Source organism: Coregonus clupeaformis, unplaced genomic scaffold (assembly GCF_020615455.1).
Source record: "Coregonus clupeaformis isolate EN_2021a unplaced genomic scaffold, ASM2061545v1 scaf0292, whole genome shotgun sequence".
NCBI lineage: Eukaryota > Metazoa > Chordata > Actinopteri > Salmoniformes > Salmonidae > Coregonus > Coregonus clupeaformis.
In genome coordinates this window covers 198,874-215,000 of record NW_025533747.1, presented here as the reverse complement: position 1 = coordinate 215,000, position 16,127 = coordinate 198,874, and the positions used below count along the sequence as shown (strand labels likewise).

Sequence of the window (16,127 nt, the reverse complement as noted above, 5' to 3'; positions counted from 1 at the left end):
ACTCCAACACACCTGATATCACAAACACACATCCCTCCAGGCAGTTCTCTGCTCCCTGCACACACGGGTTATACACACGGGTTATACACACGGGTTATACACACGTGAATAGTGTAGTTTTATTGTGTTAGTGAAATGCGTGATATTGCGTCTGTATCTTACAGTGGGTATTTCTTTAGACCCCAGGGCTCTGGGTCCGTCTCTGTTCAGGTAACTACGGAAGGCTGACGGGTTTCCTCGCTTCCTCTCTGAATCCTCTGGACTGGTGCTCTGGACACACACACACACACAGTCACGGTTACACACACACACACACACACACACACACACACACACACAGTCACGGTTACACAGAGTCACACACACACACACACAGTCACGGTTACACACACACAGCTTTGGGTTATTGTCTTTAAACTCTAACCGTTGATTTAAACGTTTCACCTCTTTCTTGGGGGAGGTTTTAAGAGTCGTGGGTGTGGTCATCATGGTTACACTTCCTGTTTTGGGCTTGGACTTCCTGTCTGTGCCTGAAGGGGTTAGGGACTCCGTTTTGGGAGAGATGGGTGCTTCGCTATTCAGATCTCTCTTCCCTCCTCCCTCCTCTTCCTCTCGTTTCTTCATCATCGCCAGTTTGGAACTGGTCTTAACGGGAGGCGGGACCTTTCTAGGGGATGGACCGATCACTTCCTGGTTGTGGTCACGCCCATTGGACTGTGATTGGCTTTTAGTGCTGCTGTGGGAGGAGTCAGCGCTGCTTTTGTTGGGTGACGTGGCAGACTCTCGCTTCTCACCAGAGTCCTTACGAGCCTGCACACACACACACACAGATGTAACCACAAATATAGACATGTTGAATCTTTCAGAGAGAGAGAGAGACAGAGACAGAGACAGAGACAGAGACAGAGACAGAGACAGAGACAGAGACAGAGACAGAGACAGAGACAGAGACAGAGAGAGAGAGAGAGAGAGAGAGAGAGAGAGAGAGGAAGAGAGTTTGTAGTGAGTGTATTCGTCACCTTTTTGGCGTGTGGTTGATTGTCCAACATGGCCAGTGTCCTGGCAAACTCCTCATCCTCATGGACCTGCCTCTCCAACTCCATGACCTCGTCCATCTGCAGCTGCTGGGCGATGACCTCATCAGTCAGCGACTCCTCATGGTCCTGAGAGGGCTGGAGGGACAACACACAGCCATCAACAACAACAACAACAACCAGTCAGACTACACACTAGACCTGGGTCCTGAGAGGGCTGGAGGCAGAGTAGAGAGAGATAAAGGGGGAGAGATATAAGGGGAGAGAGAGAGAGAGATATGGGGGGAGGGAGAGAGAGATATGGGGGAGAGAGAGAGAGATATGGGGTAGAGAGAGAGAGAGAGATATGGGATAGAGAGAGATATGGGGGAGAGAGAGATATGGGGTAGAGAGAGATATTACATTTACATTTACGGGGGTAGATATGGGGGGAGGGAGAGAGCGATGTGGGGAGAGAGAGAGATATGGGGGAGAGAGAGATATGGGGTAGAGAGAGAGAGAGAGAGAGAGAGATATGGGGTAGAGAGAGAGAGATATGGGGTAGAGAGAGAGATATGGGGTAGAGAGAGAGAGCGATATCAATCAATCAATCAATTTTATTTTATATAGCCCTTCTTACATCAGCTAATATCTCGAAGTGCTGTACAGAAACCCAGCCTAAAACCCCAAACAGCTAGTAATGCAGGTGTAGAAGCACGGTGGCTAGGAAAAACTCCCTAGAAAGGCCAAAACCTAGGAAGAAACCTAGAGAGGAACCAGGCTATGAGGGGTGGCCAGTCCTCTTCTGGCTGTGCCGGGTGGAGATTATAACAGAACCATGCCAAGATGTTCAAAAATGGGGGAGAGAGATATGGGGTAGAGAGAGAGAGATAAGGGGGAGAGAGAGATATGGGGGAGAGAGAGCGGGGGAGAGATATGGGGGAGAGAGAGCGGGGGAGAGATATGGGGGAGGAGAGAGCGGGGGAGAGATATGGGAGAGAGAGAGCGGGGGAGGAGAGAGAGCGGGGGAGAGAGAGCGGGGGAGAGAGAGGGGAGGAGAGAGAGCGGGGGAGAGAGAGCGGGGGAGAGAGAGGGGAGAGCAGGGGAGGAGAGATATGGGGGAGAGAGAAATATGGGGGAGAGAGAGAGGGGAGGAGAGAGCAGCTACTCACAGCTTTCCTCTTGGTACTAGCCACCAGTTTCTTGTCGGAGCGCTGGACACTCCCACTGCCAAAGTAGTCCAGGACAGAGGTGGGGGTGCGTTTGGTCTGCGGGGGCGCTGATTTAGGGGTGACGGGGACTGGAGGAGACTTCTTTACCCCTCCTTTCCCTGTGGCGAGTGCAGGGTTGGGTTTCGGGGGGGACCGCTCTTTGGTCCCGGTTCGGGTCTTCCCTGGTTTGGCCACTACATTCTCCTGGGGCTTAGCAGGCTTCTTCAGAGTCAGGAAGTTATCACTGTCTGAATCTAACGAGGGGGGGGGAAGAGAGGGGGTGGGGGAGGTAAGGAGAGAGAGAGAGAGAGAGAGAGAGAGAGAGAGAGAGAGAGAGAGAGAGAGAGAGAGGTAAGGAGGGGGAGAGATAGAGAGAGGGGGATGGAGGGAGGTAAAGAGGGGGGAGAGAGAGAGAGAGAAAGAGAGGTAAGGAGGGGGAGAGATAGAGAGAGGGGGGGGGAGGTAAAGAGGGGAGAGAGAGAGAGAGAGAGAGAGAGAGGGAGGTAAGGAGGGGGAGAGAGAGAGAGAGAGGTAAGGAGGGGGAGAGAGAGAGAGAGAGAGGGGGAAACAGAGAGAAGGGAAGAGAAATGGAGAGGTTGATACATGCTACAAGAGTTGTGCTAGAGTCTGTCAGTATGATTCCTATTCTCCAGTTTAGTTCTGGTATTCTGAGGTTATTTCCGGTATGTTCTGTTATTCTCCCAGTATGGAGTCTAGTCTCACCTGTCTCAGAGACGTACTGCACCGGGTCTTTCTTGGCAGGAGGAAGAGGAGGGTCTGGTTTCTGGGCCTTCGGCTTCTGCTCCACTACCTCCTCCTCAGAGTCTACAGGACAGAGGGAAGGAGGGATGGGGGAGAGAGGAGGGAGGGGAGAGGAGGAAGGGGGAGAGGAGAGAGGAGGGAGGGGGAGAGGAGGGGAGAGAGGAGGGAGGGAGGAGAGGGGGGGAGGAGGAGAGAGAGGAGGAGAGAGAGGGGGGGAGGAGAGGAGAGAGGAGGAAGGGGGAGCGGAGAGGGGGGAGTAAGGAGAGGGGGAGGGGGAGAGAGAGGGAGAGGGGGAGGAGAGGAGCCGAGAGGAGGGGAGGGAGGGGGGAGTAAGGAGAGAGGGAGGGGAGGAGAGAGACGAGGGGAGGGGGAGTAAGGAGAGGGGAGGAGAGAGACGAGGGGAGGGAGAAGAGAGGGAGAGAGGAGTGTGGGAAGGGGAGTATAAATAGCCAGGTGACCACTAACCATTCCATCAGTGTTGTTGACATGACTAACTAACCATTCCATCAGTGTTGTTGACCTGACTAACTAACCATTCCATCAGTGTTGTTGCCATGACTAACTAACCATTCCATCAGTGTTGTTGACATGACTAACTAACCATTCCATCAGTGTTGTTGACATGACTAACTAACCATTCCATCAGTGTTGTTGACATGACTAACTAACCATTCCATCAGTGTTGTTGACATGACTAACTAACCATTCCATCAGTGTTGTTGACATGACTAACTAACCATTCCATCAGTGTTGTTGCCATGACTAACTAACCATTCCATCAGTGTTGTTGACATGACTAACTAACCATTACATCAGTGTTGTTGCCATGACTAACTAACCATTCAATCAGTGTTGTTGACCTGACTAACTAACCATTCCATCAGTGTTGTTGACATGACTAACTAACCATTCCATCAGTGTTGTTGACCTGACTAACTAACCATTCCATCAGTGTTGTTGCCATGACTAACTAACCATTCCATCAGTGTTGTTGACCTGACTAACTAACCATTCCATCAGTGTTGTTGACATGACTAACTAACCATTCCATCAGTGTTGTTGACATGACTAACTAACCATTCCATCAGTGTTGTTGACATGACTAACTAACCATTCCATCAGTGTTGTTGACATGACTAACTAACCATTCAATCAGTGTTGTTGACCTGACTAACTAAACATTCCATCAGTGTTGTTGACATGACTAACTAACCATTCCATCAGTGTTGTTGCCATGACTAACTAACCATTCCATCAGTGTTGTTGACATGACTAACTAACCATTCCATCAGTGTTGTTGACCTGACTAACTAACCATTCCATCAGTGTTGTTGACATGACTAACTAACCATTCCATCAGTGTTGTTGACATGACTAACTAACCATTTCATCAGTGTTGTTGACATGACTAACTAACCATTCCATCAGTGTTGTTGACATGACTAACTAACCATTCCATCAGTGTTGTTGACATGACTAACTAACCATTCCATCAGTGTTGTTGACATGACTAACGAACCATTCCATCAGTGTTGTTGACATGACTAACTAACCATTCCATCAGTGTTGTTGACCTGACTAACTAACCATTCCATCAGTGTTGTTGACATGACTAACTAACCATTCCATCAGTGTTGTTGACATGACTAACTAACCATTCCATCAGTGTTGTTGACATGACTAACTAACCATTCCATCAGTGTTATTGACATGACTAACTAACCATTCCATCAGTGTTGTTGACATGACTAACTAACCATTCCATCAGTGTTGTTGACCTGACTAACTAACCATTCCATCAGTGTTGTTGACATGACTAACTAACTAACCATTCCATCAGTGTTGTTGACATGACTAACTAACTAACCATTCCATCAGTGTTGTTGACATGACTAACTAACTAAGCATTCCATCAGTGTTGTTGACATGACTAACTAACCATTCAATCAGTGTTGTTGACATGACTAACTAACCATTCCATCAGTGTTGTTGACATGACTAACTAACCATTCCATCAGTGTTGTTGACATGACTAACTAACCATTCAATCAGTGTTGTTGCCATGACTAACTAACCATTCAATCAGTGTTGTTGCCCTGACTAACTAACCATTCCATCAGTGTTGTTGACATGACTAACTAACCATTCCATCAGTGTTGTTGACATGACTAACTAACTAACCATTCCATCAGTGTTGTTGCCATGACTAACTAACTAACCATTCCATCAGTGTTGTTGCCATGACTAACTAACTAACCATTCAATCAGTGTTGTTGCCATGACTAACTAACCATTCAATCAGTGTTGTTGACATGACTAACTAATCATTCCATCAGTGTTGTTGACATGACTAACTAACCATTCCATCAGTGTTGTTGACATGACTAACTAACCATTCCATCAGCGTTGTTGACCTGACTAACTAACCATTCCATCAGTGTTGTTGCCATGACTAACTAACCATTCCATCAGTGTTGTTGACCTGACTAACTAACTAACCATTCCATCAGTGTTGTTGACATAACTAACTAACTAACCATTCCATCAGTGTTGTTGACATGACTAACTAACCATTCCATCAGTGTTGTTGACATGACTAACTAACCATTCCATCAGTGTTGTTGACATGACTAACTAACCATTCCATCAGTGTTGTTGACCTGACTAACTAACCATTCCATCAGTGTTGTTGACATGACTAACTAACTAACCATTCCATCAGTGTTGTTGACCTGACTAACTAACCATTCCATCAGTGTTGTTGCCATGACTAACTAACCATTCCATCAGTGTTGTTGACCTGACTAACTAACCATTCCATCAGTGTTGTTGCCCTGACTAACTAACCATTCCATCAGTGTTGTTGCCATGACTAACTAACCATTCCATCAGTGTTGTTGCCCTGACTAACTAACCATTCCATCAGTGTTGTTGACATGACTAACTAACCATTCCGTCAGTGTTGTTGACATGACTAACTAACCATTCCATCAGTGTTGTTGACAACTAACTAACCATTCCATCAGTGTTGTTGACATGACTAACTAACCATTCCATCAGTGTTGTTGACCTGACTAACTAACCATTCCATCAGTGTTGTTGCCATGACTAACTAACCATTCCATCAGTGTTGTTGACATGACTAACTAACCATTCCATCAGTGTTGTTGACATGACTAACTAACTAACCATTCCATCAGTGTTGTTGACATGACTAACTAACCATTCCATCAGTGTTGTTGACATGACTAACTAACCATTCCATCAGTGTTGTTGACATGACTAACTAACCATTCCATCAGTGTTGTTGACATGACTAACTAACCATTCCATCAGTGTTGTTGACATGACTAACTAACCATTCCATCAGTGTTGTTGACATGACTAACTAACTAACCATTCCATCAGTGTTGTTGACATGACTAACTAACTAACCATTCCATCAGTGTTGTTGACATGACTAACTAACCATTCCATCAGTGTTGTTGACATGACTAACTAACCATTCCATCAGTGTTGTTGACATGACTAACTAACCATTCCATCAGTGTTGTTGCCATGACTAACTAACCATTCCATCAGTGTTGTTGACCTGACTAACTAACCATTCCATCAGTGTTGTTGCCATGACTAACTAACCATTCCATCAGTGTTGTTGCCATGACTAACTAACCATTCCATCAGTGGTGTTGCCATGACTAACTAACCATTCCATCAGTGGTGTTGCCATGACTAACTAACCATTCCATCAGTGTTGTTGACCTGACTAACTAACCATTCCATCAGTGTTGTTGCCATGACTAACTAACCATTCCATCAGTGTTGTTGCCATGACTAACTAACCATTCCATCAGTGTTGTTGCCATGACAACACGGACACAAGCAGCTTGTTAGTAGCTGGAGAGTACAACAGGTCCTTCTCTCTCCACCTTGGGAGGAAACCCTCCTTAACTTAAGACTCCATGTCATTAGTTCCAGAAACCACATGCAGGATGACCCCATATTCTATGACAACAGTCAGAGAAAGTATTTTGTTTTTCCGAAGGCCCGTTGGACATCACTGCTCACTGTCCATTTGAGTTTACAACCAAAACAGGTTCAATGAATATGGAAGAGTAGAAATCCTGGACGATAAAGTCTGAATGATCCAATAGTTACACAGAGGCATATTTATATATGTTGAGCACGACAAATCATTTTGGTTTACTGCTATACGTCTGTCTACTGCAAATCACTATGACCCCGCCCATCTGACCCCGCCCCTCTGACCCCACCCCTCTGACCCCTCTAACCCCGCCTTTATGTCCTATGACCTCCTTGTGTTAGGCCGGGATTCAGCCTAAACCATGCATATGTCGGCTCAATTGGAAATGACCATTAAATGGCCTACAGAGGTGCAGTCGGAATTATTACCTGACTCAATGACCATTAAATGGCCTGCAGAGGTGCAGTCAGAATTATTACCTGACTCAATGACCATTAAATGGCCTACAGAGGTGCAGTCAGAATTATTACCTGACTCAATGACCATTAAATGGCCTACAGAGGTGCAGTCAGAATTATTACCTGACTCAATGACCATTAAATGGCCTACAGAGGTGCAGTCAGAATTATTACCTGACTCAATGACCATTAAATGGTCTACAGAGGTGCAGTCGGAATTATTACCTGACTCAATGACCATTAAATGGCCTACAGAGGTGCAGTCTGAATTATTACCTGACTCAATGACCATTAAATGGCCTACAGAGGTGCAGTCGGAATTATTACCTGACTCAATGACCATTAAATGGCCTACAGAGGTGCAGTCAGAATTATTACCTGACTCAATGACCATTAAATGGCCTACAGAGGTGCAGTCAGAATTATTACCTGACTCAATGACCATTAAATGGTCTACAGAGGTGCAGTCGGAATTATTACCTGACTCAATGACCATTAAATGGCCTACAGAGGTGCAGTCTGAATTATTACCTGACTCAATGACCATTAAATGGCCTACAGAGGTGCAGTCGGAATTATTACCTGACTCAATGACCATTAAATGGCCTACAGAGGTGGTCAGAATTATTACCTGACTCAATGACCATTAAATGGCCTACAGAGGTGCAGTCAGAATTATTACCTGACTCAATGACCATTAAATGGCCTGCAGAGGTGCAGTCAGAATTATTACCTGACTCAATGACCATTAAATGGCCTACAGAGGTGCAGTCAGAATTATTACCTGACTCAATGACCATTAAATGGCCTACAGAGGTGCAGTCAGAATTATTACCTGACTCAGTGACCATTAAATGGCCTACAGAGGTGCAGTCAGAATTATTACCTGACTCAATGACCATTAAATGGCCTACAGAGGTGCAGTCGGAATTATTACCTGACTCAATGACCATTAAATGGCCTACAGAGGTGCAGTCAGAATTATTACCTGACTCAGTGACCATTAAATGGCCTACAGAGGTGCAGTCAGAATTATTACCTGACTCAGTGACCATTAAAAATGGCCTACAGAGGTGCAGTCAGAGGTGCAGTCAGAATTATTACCTGACTCAATGACCATTAAATGGCCTACAGAGGTGGTCAGAATTATTACCTGACTCAATGACCATTAAATGGCCTACAGAGGTGCAGTCAGAATTATTACCTGACTCAGTGACCATTAAATGGCCTACAGAGGTGCAGTCAGAATTATTACCTGACTCAATGACCATTAAATGGCCTACAGAGGTGCAGTCGGAATTATTACCTGACTCAATGACCATTAAATGGCCTGCAGAGGTGCAGTCAGAATTATTACCTGACTCAGTGACCATTAAATGGCCTACAGAGGTGCAGTCGGAATTATTACCTGACTCAATGACCATTAAATGGCCTACAGAGGTGCAGTCTGAATTATTACCTGACTCAATGACCATTAAATGGCCTACAGAGGTGCAGTCGGAATTATTACATGACTCAATGACCATTAAATGGCCTACAGAGGTGCAGTCGGAATTATTACCTGACTCAATGACCATTAAATGGCCTACAGAGGTGCAGTCTGAATTATTACCTGACTCAATGACCATTAAATGGCCTACAGAGGTGCAGTCGGAATTATTACATGACTCAATGACCATTAAATGGCCTACAGAGGTGCAGTCGGAATTATTACCTGACTCAATGACCATTAAATGGCCTACAGAGGTGCAGTCAGAATTATTACCTGACTCAATGACCATTAAATGGCCTACAGAGGTGGTCAGAATTATTACCCGACTCAATGACCATTAAATGGCCTACAGAGGTGCAGTCGGAATTATTACCTGACTCAATGACCATTAAATGGCCTACAGAGGTGCAGTCAGAATTATTACCTGACTCAATGACCATTAAATGGCCTACAGAGGTGCAGTCGGAATTATTACCTGACTCAATGACCATTAAATGGCCTACAGAGGTGCAGTCGGAATTATTACCTGACTCAATGACCATTAAATGGCCTACAGAGGTGCAGTCGGAATTATTACCTGACTCAATTACCATTAAATGGCCTACAGAGGTGCAGTCAGAATTATTACCTGACTCAATGACCATTAAATGGCCTACAGAGGTGGTCAGAATTATTACCTGACTCAATGACCATTAAATGGCCTACAGAGGTGCAGTCGGAATTATTACCTGACTCAATGACCATTAAATGGCCTACAGAGGTGCAGTCGGAATTATTACCTGACTCAATGACCATTAAATGGCCTACAGAGGTGCAGTCAGAATTATTACCTGACTCAATGACCATTAAATGGCCTACAGAGGTGCAGTCGGAATTATTACCTGCCTCAATGACCATTAAATGGCCTACAGAGGTGCAGTCAGAATTATTACCTGACTCAATGACCATTAAATGGCCTACAGAGGTGCAGTCGGAATTATTACCTGACTCAATGACCATTAAATGGCCTACAGAGGTGCAGTCGGAATTATTACCTGACTCAATGACCATTAAATGGCCTACAGAGGTGCAGTCAGAATTATTACCTGACTCAGTGACCATTAAAAATGGCCTACAGAGGTGCAGTCAGAGGTGCAGTCAGAATTATTACCTGACTCAATGACCATTAAATGGCCTACAGAGGTGCAGTCAGAATTATTACCTGACTCAATGACCATTAAATGGCCTACAGAGGTGCAGTCGGAATTATTACCTGACTCAATGACCATTAAATGGCCTACAGAGGTGCAGTCGGAATTATTACCTGACTCAATGACCATTAAATGGCCTACAGAGGTGCAGTCGGAATTATTACCTGACTCAATTACCATTAAATGGCCTACAGAGGTGCAGTCAGAATTATTACCTGACTCAGTGACCATTAAAAATGGCCTACAGAGGTGCAGTCAGAGGTGCAGTCAGAATTATTACCTGACTCAATGACCATTAAATGGCCTACAGAGGTGGTCAGAATTATTACCTGACTCAATGACCATTAAATGGCCTACAGAGGTGCAGTCAGAATTATTACCTGACTCAGTGACCATTAAATGGCCTACAGAGGTGCAGTCAGAATTATTACCTGACTCAATGACCATTAAATGGCCTACAGAGGTGCAGTCGGAATTATTACCTGACTCAATGACCATTAAATGGCCTGCAGAGGTGCAGTCAGAATTATTACCTGACTCAGTGACCATTAAATGGCCTACAGAGGTGCAGTCGGAATTATTACCTGCCTCAATGACCATTAAATGGCCTACAGAGGTGCAGTCAGAATTATTACCTGACTCAATGACCATTAAATGGCCTACAGAGGTGCAGTCGGAATTATTACCTGACTCAATGACCATTAAATGGCCTACAGAGGTGCAGTCGGAATTATTACCTGACTCAATGACCATTAAATGGCCTACAGAGGTGCAGTCAGAATTATTACCTGACTCAGTGACCATTAAAAATGGCCTACAGAGGTGCAGTCAGAGGTGCAGTCAGAATTATTACCTGACTCAATGACCATTAAATGGCCTACAGAGGTGCAGTCAGAATTATTACCTGACTCAATGACCATTAAATGGCCTACAGAGGTGCAGTCGGAATTATTACCTGACTCAATGACCATTAAATGGCCTACAGAGGTGCAGTCGGAATTATTACCTGACTCAATGACCATTAAATGGCCTACAGAGGTGCAGTCGGAATTATTACCTGACTCAATTACCATTAAATGGCCTACAGAGGTGCAGTCAGAATTATTACCTGACTCAGTGACCATTAAAAATGGCCTACAGAGGTGCAGTCAGAGGTGCAGTCAGAATTATTACCTGACTCAATGACCATTAAATGGCCTACAGAGGTGGTCAGAATTATTACCTGACTCAATGACCATTAAATGGCCTACAGAGGTGCAGTCAGAATTATTACCTGACTCAGTGACCATTAAATGGCCTACAGAGGTGCAGTCAGAATTATTACCTGACTCAATGACCATTAAATGGCCTACAGAGGTGCAGTCGGAATTATTACCTGACTCAATGACCATTAAATGGCCTGCAGAGGTGCAGTCAGAATTATTACCTGACTCAGTGACCATTAAATGGCCTACAGAGGTGCAGTCGGAATTATTACCTGACTCAATGACCATTAAATGGCCTACAGAGGTGCAGTCTGAATTATTACCTGACTCAATGACCATTAAATGGCCTACAGAGGTGCAGTCGGAATTATTACATGACTCAATGACCATTAAATGGCCTACAGAGGTGCAGTCGGAATTATTACCTGACTCAATGACCATTAAATGGCCTACAGAGGTGCAGTCTGAATTATTACCTGACTCAATGACCATTAAATGGCCTACAGAGGTGCAGTCGGAATTATTACCTGACTCAATGACCATTAAATGGCCTACAGAGGTGGTCAGAATTATTACCTGACTCAATGACCATTAAATGGCCTACAGAGGTGCAGTCAGAATTATTACCTGACTCAATGACCATTAAATGGCCTGCAGAGGTGCAGTCAGAATTATTACCTGACTCAATGACCATTAAATGGCCTACAGAGGTGCAGTCAGAATTATTACCTGACTCAGTGACCATTAAATGGCCTACAGAGGTGCAGTCAGAATTATTACCTGACTCAGTGACCATTAAATGGCCTACAGAGGTGCAGTCAGAATTATTACCTGACTCAATGACCATTAAATGGCCTACAGAGGTGCAGTCGGAATTATTACCTGACTCAATGACCATTAAATGGCCTACAGAGGTGCAGTCAGAATTATTACCTGACTCAGTGACCATTAAATGGCCTACAGAGGTGCAGTCAGAATTATTACCTGACTCAGTGACCATTAAAAATGGCCTACAGAGGTGCAGTCAGAGGTGCAGTCAGAATTATTACCTGACTCAATGACCATTAAATGGCCTACAGAGGTGGTCAGAATTATTACCTGACTCAATGACCATTAAATGGCCTACAGAGGTGCAGTCAGAATTATTACCTGACTCAGTGACCATTAAATGGCCTACAGAGGTGCAGTCAGAATTATTACCTGACTCAATGACCATTAAATGGCCTACAGAGGTGCAGTCGGAATTATTACCTGACTCAATGACCATTAAATGGCCTGCAGAGGTGCAGTCAGAATTATTACCTGACTCAGTGACCATTAAATGGCCTACAGAGGTGCAGTCGGAATTATTACCTGACTCAATGACCATTAAATGGCCTACAGAGGTGCAGTCTGAATTATTACCTGACTCAATGACCATTAAATGGCCTACAGAGGTGCAGTCGGAATTATTACATGACTCAATGACCATTAAATGGCCTACAGAGGTGCAGTCGGAATTATTACCTGACTCAATGACCATTAAATGGCCTACAGAGGTGCAGTCAGAATTATTACCTGACTCAATGACCATTAAATGGCCTACAGAGGTGGTCAGAATTATTACCCGACTCAATGACCATTAAATGGCCTACAGAGGTGCAGTCGGAATTATTACCTGACTCAATGACCATTAAATGGCCTACAGAGGTGCAGTCAGAATTATTACCTGACTCAATGACCATTAAATGGCCTACAGAGGTGCAGTCGGAATTATTACCTGACTCAATGACCATTAAATGGCCTACAGAGGTGCAGTCGGAATTATTACCTGACTCAATTACCATTAAATGGCCTACAGAGGTGCAGTCAGAATTATTACCTGACTCAATGACCATTAAATGGCCTACAGAGGTGGTCAGAATTATTACCTGACTCAATGACCATTAAATGGCCTACAGAGGTGCAGTCGGAATTATTACCTGACTCAATGACCATTAAATGGCCTACAGAGGTGCAGTCGGAATTATTACCTGACTCAATGACCATTAAATGGCCTACAGAGGTGCAGTCAGAATTATTACCTGACTCAATGACCATTAAATGGCCTACAGAGGTGCAGTCGGAATTATTACCTGCCTCAATGACCATTAAATGGCCTACAGAGGTGCAGTCAGAATTATTACCTGACTCAATGACCATTAAATGGCCTACAGAGGTGCAGTCGGAATTATTACCTGACTCAATGACCATTAAATGGCCTACAGAGGTGCAGTCGGAATTATTACCTGACTCAATGACCATTAAATGGCCTACAGAGGTGCAGTCAGAATTATTACCTGACTCAGTGACCATTAAAAATGGCCTACAGAGGTGCAGTCAGAGGTGCAGTCAGAATTATTACCTGACTCAATGACCATTAAATGGCCTACAGAGGTGCAGTCAGAATTATTACCTGACTCAATGACCATTAAATGGCCTACAGAGGTGCAGTCGGAATTATTACCTGACTCAATGACCATTAAATGGCCTACAGAGGTGCAGTCGGAATTATTACCTGACTCAATGACCATTAAATGGCCTACAGAGGTGCAGTCGGAATTATTACCTGACTCAATTACCATTAAATGGCCTACAGAGGTGCAGTCAGAATTATTACCTGACTCAATGACCATTAAATGGCCTACAGAGGTGGTCAGAATTATTACCTGACTCAATGACCATTAAATGGCCTACAGAGGTGCAGTCGGAATTATTACCTGACTCAATGACCATTAAATGGCCTACAGAGGTGCAGTCGGAATTATTACCTGACTCAATGACCATTAAATGGCCTACAGAGGTGCAGTCAGAATTATTACCTGACTCAATGACCATTAAATGGCCTACAGAGGTGCAGTCGGAATTATTACCTGCCTCAATGACCATTAAATGGCCTACAGAGGTGCAGTCAGAATTATTACCTGACTCAATGACCATTAAATGGCCTACAGAGGTGCAGTCGGAATTATTACCTGACTCAATGACCATTAAATGGCCTACAGAGGTGCAGTCGGAATTATTACCTGACTCAATGACCATTAAATGGCCTACAGAGGTGCAGTCAGAATTATTACCTGACTCAATGACCATTAAATGGCCTACAGAGGTGCAGTCGGAATTATTACCTGCCTCAATGACCATTAAATGGCCTACAGAGGTGCAGTCAGAATTATTACCTGACTCAATGACCATTAAATGGCCTACAGAGGTGCAGTCGGAATTATTACCTGACTCAATGACAGCACGCTTCTTTCTCTTTTTATCACCGTCCTTCTTCTTCTTCTTCTCCTCCACCTTGGGGCTGGTGATCTGGAACACATCATCACCATCATCACCATCACCATCATCATCACAGTCATTATAACCACAGTCATTGTAATCATAAGCTTAGCAGTGTGGTTGGGGTTAAGAGATTGTAGAAATAGCCGAGGTTTAGCACTTTGTGGCTATAGAAGCTAGCGCCGACCAGTTCACTGAAAAGACGCTGGTTTATAATAATATAAATATATACCTTGGTCGCAATTTTCTTTTTCTTCACTTCTTCGTCTGTTGACACGGATTTCTTCTTCTTCTTCTTCTTGGACTCCTCCTCTGTGTTGAGGGTTTCATTCTGAGAGGGTTTCTGCGCTGCGGGTTTGCTTGGTGCAAAGAACCGCCTGATGTCCTGAGAATGGAAGGAGAGGGTTAAATTAGTCCACTGTGCCTCATTTGCACCCTATTCCCTATATAGTGCACTATAGGGTTCTGGTTAAAAGTAAGTAGTGCACTATATATCGGAATAGGGTGTGATTTGGGATCAACCGTAGACGTGAAATGACATTTGATTTGAAGACGTATTGAAAAGTTACACATGCACACGATATGTGGCAAGGGCCAGATGCTGTATCTAGTTCAAGTACCGTCAACTTAATCAGCTTTATGATCTGCCCATGTAAAAATGCCACTTGTTGCCATAACTCGTTGTCAATATTGACAACACGACTGCCATTTTTTTCCATGTTTGCCATGTAAACAGCTGACTAGCGAGTTCGTTAGCTACATGCATTGTTTTTCATGAGCACGATAGCTAGTTAAGAAATCCAACTAAAATAACCAAATAGGGCAACTAGAGGTGGTGTCTAGCTGGCTAACTAGCTTTTATCCACACTGCTAGCCTGCTTGCTACTGCGTGCTCTAAAAGACTAACATGCGTGCTAACACATCGCCAAAACGTCCCATTCCCCCCCAATGCAATACGAAAAACTGTTTTTTTATTTCTCCAGGGAATGAGTTGTTGAATTCGGACAATCGATGCATAGACGCCGTGACTTACCATAATCAACTAAATAAGGGAGTTTTCTTATTGATTGTGATGATACTAGTTGACAGCGCAGCTTCTGGAAAAACCCCTTCCTTGGCGCGAAGTATGATGAGAGAGGAAGAGGAAGAGGAAGGCCCAACTCGGCGGAACATCTGTCTCCCCTCCAGCAGGTGGCGTTTTCTTCCTTTTGTTTCGCACCAAAACCAAAGCAAGTCGTTTTTTGTACGGAGGTCAATGAGAGACTGTCGAATTTGGTCAACAAAAACACGAAAGGGGTTATTTGCTATGCGAGGTTTTTATTTGATCGAATATAAGTTTCGTAATGCTTAAGTTGTTACCGGGTGTACTGGTATAAGTAGGACACGTGACATCCCGGTACATTTCAGAATAAACACTTTATATATGGTAGAGCGTGGCGCTTGCAACGCCAGGGTTGTGGGTTCGTTTCCCACGGAGGGGCCAGTATGAAAATGTATGCATTGTAAGTCGC

The 16,127-nt window shown here is 44.3% G+C and overlaps 1 protein-coding gene across 1 annotated transcript in view; it reads right to left on the bottom strand.

The window, feature by feature from the left end:
* Positions 1 to 15,767, bottom strand: part of rfc1 (replication factor C (activator 1) 1) — a 116,820-nt gene extending 101,053 nt beyond the window's left edge. Inside the window, exons 1-9 of the mRNA XM_045214648.1 lie at positions 15,650 to 15,767; positions 14,849 to 15,001; positions 14,565 to 14,646; positions 2,948 to 3,049; positions 2,186 to 2,478; positions 1,020 to 1,172; positions 445 to 810; positions 163 to 270; positions 1 to 55 (exon numbers count right to left, since the gene is read on the bottom strand). The exon at positions 1 to 55 is cut by the window's left edge and continues 125 nt beyond it. Coding sequence (XP_045070583.1) covers positions 1 to 55; positions 163 to 270; positions 445 to 810; positions 1,020 to 1,172; positions 2,186 to 2,478; positions 2,948 to 3,049; positions 14,565 to 14,646; positions 14,849 to 15,001; positions 15,650 to 15,652 — 1,315 coding nt within the window. The 5' untranslated portion in view covers positions 15,653 to 15,767. The remainder of the gene's footprint in view (positions 56 to 162; positions 271 to 444; positions 811 to 1,019; positions 1,173 to 2,185; positions 2,479 to 2,947; positions 3,050 to 14,564; positions 14,647 to 14,848; positions 15,002 to 15,649) is intronic.
* Between the last annotated feature and the right edge of the window lie 360 nt (positions 15,768 to 16,127).